Source organism: Sinocyclocheilus rhinocerous, unplaced genomic scaffold (genome assembly GCF_001515625.1).
Source record: "Sinocyclocheilus rhinocerous isolate Xijiao unplaced genomic scaffold, SAMN03320098_v1.1 scaffold219, whole genome shotgun sequence".
In the NCBI taxonomy this organism is placed as follows: Eukaryota; Metazoa; Chordata; class Actinopteri; order Cypriniformes; family Cyprinidae; genus Sinocyclocheilus; species Sinocyclocheilus rhinocerous.
The window spans coordinates 268,011-276,590 of record NW_015666166.1 but is presented as its reverse complement, the minus strand read 5'-3'; the positions used below and the strand labels follow the sequence as shown (position 1 = coordinate 276,590).

Genomic DNA, 8,580 nt, shown 5'->3' with positions numbered 1-8,580 from the left:
AGCAAAATTTTTATCAGAAAAATTGCTATTAGACCCCCCCCCCAAAATAATGCTGGACTATTAATTACTGCAGTTTGTCACTGTGTTTTCCATTCTAAAGTAAATTTCGGTCTAGGGTGCTGCTAATTGGTAAATACATTATATATGTTGCGTTAAATACATATTATAATAAGCGCTAAAGTCTGTCAGACCAGAGACACAGTCTCTGCAATGGCTTCTGTTACCAAACAAGAAATCTGATTCGTCCTGGCAGGAAAGATCTGATCTCCTGTCTGCTGACAGGACGGGTTGGTCGTAGTTGACCTTTGAGCCAGAGTCAGAGAAAACGCAGGGCGAGTCGCAGTATCGCAGTTTCTGTGTCTCTGTATTATTCTCAGCCGTGGCCTGATGTGGTTCTGGTTTTTCTTTGTTTCTGATCAGCGTGTAGTAGATGAGAAACCACTTCATTTAATTTAGCCTGTTTCCGAGCACTCAGAAACCCACCGAGATGTATTTCAAGCCTGTTATAGAGGTAATGTTGGTAGAAGTAAGCGCCTACAGTACTTTGTGACAGAATTACCTGTTGCTATCATTTTTTTTTTTTAGAATGAATTTTTTGGCATTTTTGCCTTTTATTTGATAGGACAGTGTAGATTTTGACAGGAAGCAAGTGGGAGAGAGAGAGGGGGGTGGGATTAGGAAAGGCCCATAAACTGGGACTCGAACTCGGGACGCCCAAAGCATAACTGCGCCATATGTCAGCATGCTGCCCACGAGGCTATCAGCGCCAACACCTGTTGCTATCTTGATCTGATGCACAGTCACTAGCTAGTAGCTACAGGTGTTTCCGTTTCTGTGTTTTTGGCTCTGGGTCGGATGACTGTGTTGGTAGACTGGATTTCCTGTGAGGCCTCCGTTTAATCCGACCCGACTCACTTTCCTCAGTGAAAGCAGAGAGAGAGTCCGATACGTGCATGTGAGTCAGCGCTAGTGAAGCTCCGATCCGCCACCAAAGCTAAAACACGCAGAACAAGTAGTGCACTTAAAACAAGCCAAAACTGAGGGTGTCACTGGGTGAAAACGGGCAGAGATGTTGCCAGATAGTCGTGCAATCTGTGAAACAGGAAAGACAGTGCTAACATATTGTCAGTCTCTTAGTATATATATATTTGTCCTCACATATGGTCCGATTTGCTGTTGTTGACTCCTGTTGGTTGCCTTATTAGTTACAGATTGACCTTTTGCCAAATTCCTGCTCGTCCGCCACTGCTTCGGGAGGATGTCGCAGGAATTTCAAGTGTGCTTGGTTTGGTGACCTTTCTTGGCAGCGGTTTTCATTTTTCCCACAAACTGTCTAAGCGGTTGATACACAAACCTTGAGCACCACCAAAAGCTCCAGAGCTGAAACATTATTTTTCAGTGAGATTTATGTATCTGTGTTATTTTTGACTTTATGTTTGTTTGAATGAGAGTTTAAAGAAATAGTTCACCCAAAAATGAAAATTTGCTGAAAGTGTCCTCACCCTCAGGCCATCTTTTGGCTTCTCAAGCCATTAACTGATGGACTGGAGTGGTGTGGATTACTTGTGGATTATTGTGATGTTTTTATCAGCTGTTTGGACTCTCATTCTGACGGCACCCATTCACTGCAGAGCATCCACTGCTGAGCAAGTGATGCAATGCTACATTTCTCCAAATCTGATGAAGAAACAAACTCATCTACATGTTGGATGGCCTGAGGGTGCATTCATTTTCAGCAAATTTTCATTTTTGGGTAAACTATTCCTTTAAAGTTAAAAACCTTTTAAAATCTTAGTTCTACAATGCACAGCCTAATCAGTGTGGTTTCAGCAGCAGTCGGTTGAGTTTAGTCGGTTGTGAGTCTGAGAAACTAGATGTTCTCAGACTTAATTTCCGAGTCCCCTACTTCCTGTCCATCTACACCCAATGACTGTTGTAGAGCTCATTTCCTTTGGGCCGTGAGATGTTCGTCCTTCCTTCTGTCTCATCTTTTGTAAGTTAAAGGGACAGTTCTCCCAAAATAACAAAAGTATTCACCCTCATGTAGGATTTCCTTAAATGACAGAATGTTGATTTTTGGGTGAACTGTCCCTTTAAGACTGGAGCCATGATGTCACTCTCGGTTATTAATTTTTATTCCACCTGGAGTGCTTCCCTCTCAATGACTCGCACATTAATCACTGAAACTATTTGGGCATGATGTTTTGATCACTTGTGCAATTTGTTTGTCTTGTTCGGCTTCTTTCTGTTTTCTAGCTCAAAGTTCGTTCATCTCGTTCTAATCAGAGTTTAGAGTGATTTATTGTACATGTATGGGCTGAAGAAACATTTCCTGTGTCACATCCTGTAACCCGCGATCTTTGATCGAGAAGCGTGTGTGTATGAAGGTGTGAATTAATCTTCAAATTGTTAACTAACTAGTTTGATTATGGAGGAAATGTTGCTAATAGTGATTCATCAGGATGGACAACGACTCGCTAGTTGATTGGTTAAGTCTACTAACTAGTGAATATATAGTGTGTTATAAATGGTCTGTAATTTATAATTATGTTGTAAAAGGGATGAATTTGATCATGCAGACAGCTTATTCTTTCTAATGAGAAGTTGCCTCTAAATTCATCCTCTTTAAAACCACAAATTTCAAACCAGTGTTATTTTAGTATCATTACTGTACTATGTTAGTAATTAAGTAGTAATTAATTTTAATATTGATATTTTCTGTTTTTAATTTTAGTAATTTAGTAAATTTTTCCATTTAATGTCGGATTAGTTTTTATTAATATTTCAATTTTAGTTTTTTTTTATACTGCCAAGTAAAATATTAAACAAAATAAAAAATATTACTATTGTAATTTCACTGTAAAAATATTTTTAAAAAAAGTAAATAATTAATAAAATAATCTTGATTTAATACTTTTAATTAATGTTTATATGTTCTGTTTTAATTTTAATTTTAGTTATAGTAATTTTGTTGTGTTTTAGTAGTTTTTATTACTTTTTTGTTTAATATGTCTGTTTAGCTTTTATTAATAATTATTTCAGTTTTTGTTTTAGCAATTTTAGTACTTAAACTGAATGGAAATTAGATATTTTGCCTTCACAATTAACTGAAATAAATTCCTTTAAAAAATATATTTTTTACAAATATTTTTTCTGTTAATGTTTAATTTATTTCCATTTGCATAAATGTTATTTTTTTTAAGTTCGTAATAACAACACCGTTTCAGTTCTATTATTGCCAGACTCCAGGTGTGTCATCTTAAAAACACAAAGCTCAGCAAGGAGTGACAGAACAGTCATCAACGTCTGATTGTGCACACAAACCAGCAATTAAAAAAAAAAAAGCAGTTTTGTGCACATGCAGAGTGTTGTGTTTTTCAGATGATAGGTCAAGTTAAGAATAGTTCAGTTTCCCCTGGCTTTGAACATCACTCACACCTGACACACTAAACTGGATCCTCAGCTGATGGCATTTGCCCTTGAGAATGGATGCAGCTGCACCAGAGTCTTTGCATTTTCTCACGTCTCTTCACTTTCAGCTGTGTTCTCACTCTCGCCCTTCAAACACAAACACACTTCATTTGTTTGGACGGCCTTTCTCTGTGCGTGACACGCATGTCTGGCATTCTTAAAATCACTCTCGTGCCATATTGGGATGATTTCAATTCCTGTGTGAACGCTCCCCGAGTCAGACACTCCTTTCCAGCGTTCTTCAATCGGCTCTTCTGTCATTTTGTGTTGGCTTCTATTTCACAGATACAGACTCGTTTCCATTAAAGCTCGTTTCTTGATGGTGAATCCTGTAGAAAGGAGTGAATCATATGTTTGCCATTAAACTGGATATGTCGTTATTCAGGTCACTAACTGTTTTGATAGTTTATTTGTTTAACAAAATAAATCATAATAGTTTAGTGAAATTACTCGGATTCACCTCAGAAACTGATTTTTTTTTTCCTGTTAAAAAAGTGCGATTGTGGTTTAAATTTTTTTTTAGCTCCAGGTTTTCGGTGTTTGTTTGTAGTTCTGAAAAAAGTGATCAAAAGAAATGACCAAAATGTTGATATTATGTATCAATAAATTATTATTATTATTATTACTACTACTATTAAAGCATTTAACAAAATGTAAAAATTACTCTAAATGTGACCCTGGACCACAAAACCAGTCATAAGGGTAAATTTTTCGAAATTGAGATTTATACATCATCTGAAAGCTGAATAAATAAGCTTTCCATTGATGTATGGTTGTTAGAATATAACAATATTTGGCCGAGATACAACTATTTGAAAATCTGGAATCTGAGGGTGCAAAAAAATCAAAATATTGAGAATATCGCCTTTAAAGTTGTCCAAATGAAGTTCTTAGCAATGCATATTACTAATCAAAAATGAAGTTTTGATATATTTACGGTAGGAAATGTACAAAATATCTTCATGGAACATAAATGTACAAGCTCCAGGTTTTTTGTGCTTGTTTGCAGGTCTGAAAAAAAAGAGCAAAATGAGCCCGAAAATGTTGATTATATATCTTTATTAATAATAATAATAATAAAAAGTACTATAAATATTTTAAAAATAAAAATCATTGTATTTTACAGTATAACTGTAAAATTACAATACTTATAGTAAAATTACAGACAGTGTGTGAGAGTTTGATGAGACTTTATCTACTTTAGGCCCGTCACTTCTAACAAAAAATGCAAAGTAACAAGTAGAAAAAAAGAAAAATGCGCACAGAACTTGTATGGAGATTTTTCCATCTACAGATTTTTCCCTGAAAATCTCTGTAAATGAAGGGTGCACACTATTGCTGAAAAACACAATCACTACTTAGCAGTCAGATGTCCGTATATTGCCCCAGAATGCGTATTCACAAAGGCACAGATCCCTAAACAAGACCATATCTGCAGATGAAACTTTTTTTTGTAGAAGCATTTTTTAAATTTGAACTAGCACCTCATGACTACACCACATTACGTACGAGAAGCTGTAAAAGACACTGGCGCAAGTGGAATGTACAAAACATGGTGACACAAATTTTTAAGCAAATATAGTGGGCGATATATTGCGTCACCAAAAATTATTGAGGTCATGTACATATATTGCACGATAAGTCGATATATTGATTATTGCGACAGGCCTAATCTACTTTATAATAAAACATCTAATAAAAGTTATCTTTGTAGGTAAATGTGTCTCCGTTGCCTTGTGGTGGCTTGGAATTCCAGAGGGAATCGGAAATACACATGTTTAGACGTGGATCTGATGTCCAAATATCGGATATGTATCGGATTAAAACCACATTTGGAAGGGGGGGAGAACAAATGTGGAAAAATGGGATCCAGTGTGGATTTCTGTGATCACACGTGTGTAGTGATATTTGCTCTGTGTCAGATGTGAATAAAAAAAATGATTTCTGCAGGTGTCTAATGACTAAATCTGCCTTTCTCAAGTCGTTCCAGATTTGCAGATCTGGTTGTTGGGCATTTGTGGTTTGAGATGGATCCGTCCCGGGCCGCTGCGAGGGTTAATGTTCCTGCAGTCTGACGGAGAAACCCGAGCCCTTCATACGCTGCTCCGAGTCTCACAAAGACAGGAAGTGCTATAAATAAAGCCACAAATAAACATGGCATCCACCAGGACGACGTCCCTCTCTGCTCCTCGCTCTTTTCCTGTCCTCCTCTGGACTTTGTGTTGCTACTGTTGCTCCGGGGTCGAGAGCTCAGATTGGGAAGTTTCTTCAAGCAAATGTGAAGCTCATTGCAATCTGAGCTAGAACCGAGAGAATATCAACAACCAAAAACTGGGTTGTTGATATTCTCTCGGTTCTTGCTCAGATTGTTGTGACTGATTTAGTTTTTTCTTCTTTTTGAGACTCGCTGTGTTGTTGTAGTTCTAGATTCTCAGGACGTCCTGAGGAGTGCAAAGGATTTATGTGCTTTCCCACCTATTTGACTGCATTTTGTGTCATTTAATAAGGTGGTTGTTAAACTTTATGATTGTGCAATGATATTCCACAATATATTTCTGTAATTTCTGCTGTAATGACAAAGCTACTCATTTTCAAACCTTTTTTCCCATTTACATAAACTAGGAGTGGCAATAAATCTAAATTATTAAAATAATTATAAAAATTTTTAAATAATACATTTCCATAATTTATAAAAATGACATGGCTTTTCTAGTTCATGATTTATGTGGATTTTCTTTACTCACATTAAATATTTAGAACTTCATGAAACTCATATGATATTTTATTACTAACATTTTATATTAATTCAGTGTTTTTTTAAACTATCATTGCTATATGATTAGAGTTTTTGTTAATATTTTGAATTTTATTTTTATTTTTTCAAATGTCTATGAAGTATTTTTTTTATAATTTGTTATTTATTAGTGCAAGCTGAAATAGCTGAAGTTTAAGTTTTTTTTAATCATTTTATTTTATTTCAAGTAATGAAATAATTTTATTTCAAACTTTTTTGAATGGTTTTAGTTTTGTATTTAGTTAATGCTAAATTTCCATCCCAGGTCTAGAAAATACACTTTAAATTCCCTCATAAATGCTGGTTTTGTTTATTAAATAAGTAACAGTTGTTAAGGGCATGATTTAAATATGAAATATGATTACATCTTGATTTTTAGTTCATTTAGCTTATTGTAAAGCTTGTTTTTTTTTTTTAAAGTATTTTAAGGCCTTCTTTGAAGTTTGCTGTGATTTTAATATCTCTGTTGTGCTCATTGACGTCGAGGCCCAGATTTATCGTTCACTTGGTTTTATATAATAAGGTGTTTTTGATAGCACCACCTACTGGATGGACCTGATTTACAGCTAAAAGCTGGAAACAATACTGGGTCTGTTTCAAAGCCAACTGTTGCCATTTGATGTTTATGAATGTCACCGATTCGGCTACGGTGCACTTCGTTTGGTGCTAAAGTTTGGTTTTGTTGAGTTTGTGTAAAGGTTCTTTGGCTCCGCAGCCGTTGATGCTGATCTGATGATGATCTCGCAGACGGAAACACATTAGATCTCGCAGAGAATGAGGAAACCGCTTATTACCGTTTCAAATGCTCCTGCAGAAGTTTCCTCTAGGATATGAACCCTGCTTGAGCAGTACTAGTATTACAGACGTGACATTTCAGTGCAGAGAAAGTATTAATTACCAGTATATCGGCTCATCCGTACGTATAATCCTGAGTTCAACCTGAGAGTCAGAGATACTTCAGATGAGCGTCTCATGCAAACCTTATACAAAGCCACTGCGGTGATCCCATACAGTGACTGTATCATATGGTAATATCATCGTCCACTAAATACCATTCTGCACTCTTTTGACTAATATGCCACGGACCCCCAAATATGATGTCAAATATGAAGTTTAAAAGGCAACTTTATATTTTCATGTATAAAGATCCAGTTCACACTGAAAATATGTAAAATTTTGTTTGGAAAATACTTGGTTTCAATTAGGTTATTTTTTACTCACTATAGTAGGGATGTGCATCTCCATAACTGAGGCATTAACTTATGTGTCTTCTGACTTTTAATGCCTCGAGGCCTGTTTCATAAAACAAGTTTACCAAATAGGCCAGGCTTATTTCAGTTAGTCTGACTCACTGTCAAATGATTTGGTTCCATAAAACAAATTTAACAAAGATCAAAATCAGTCACTGTGGCAACTTATGCTGGAAAGCTAACCTGGTCCAGGGCAGGCAAACTGTCAGACTAAGCTGAGCTCCTCTAACACTGAACAATAGGAATGCAATGATATTACCACTGACTCTCTCACATACTATCATAGCCATGCAGCCTTTTTCTCTGGTTTTATGTCAGCTGTACCTTTTATAGTTAGAGTAGATAGCATTAGAACTTTACAATCTAACATTGCAAGCATTAAAATTACTAAACTAAAAGTTAAAATCACTAAATTAAAACTACATTTTAACTGCTATAAGAAACACACATTAAGTAGTAATTAAGTAGTAAGCTTAGTAATTAGGACTGTATTAGCTTACATTTTATTTACGCATTACAATAGTCCCTTTACAGTTACTGCTATCATAAGAATACACCTATATGTAGGTTTACAATTCTACAAAAGGCACATTTAACGTCCAACAACGAATATTTTAGCAAAATGCACATTTGACTCAGAATGATTGTGATCCGTCTGTTTAGCGTGCATGTGTGCAGCAGCGCTCGTTCACTCGCGTATGCCTCGCGCACTCCTGACAGCAAGCAAAATTGATATATTTGCATGACTTTCTAACATTTACAGAGGAAAAATATACTTGTGACATGTCAGTTATGCACTGAGGAAAACACAACGTCTCAAATGCATTAAACAGCACAAATATATTCGCTGTTTGCCATGGTGGATCGATTTGATCCATGATCGACATTAAAGGCTGCTTAAGATTCAGCGTCCACAAATTTGTGAGATTGTGTGAACTTACATTGTTGTTTATGGAACTGCTTTAGCCCCGATTGATTTGTTAGGTTATTTCAAGTCAGATTTTGGACTTTAATCCCTTTTTTTCTCGGGTCTCCGTGGTGTTGTGATTCGTCATATTCACGCAG

General features: G+C 36.0%; 1 protein-coding gene across 1 annotated transcript in view; it reads left to right on the top strand.

The window, feature by feature from the left end:
- Positions 1-487: 487 nt before the first annotated feature.
- LOC107731815 (alpha-actinin-4-like) overlaps positions 488-8,580 on the top strand; it is a 14,198-nt gene continuing 6,105 nt past the window's right edge. The window contains exon 1 of the mRNA XM_016542995.1: positions 488-511. Within this exon, the coding sequence (XP_016398481.1) occupies positions 488-511 (24 nt within the window). The remainder of the gene's footprint in view (positions 512-8,580) is intronic.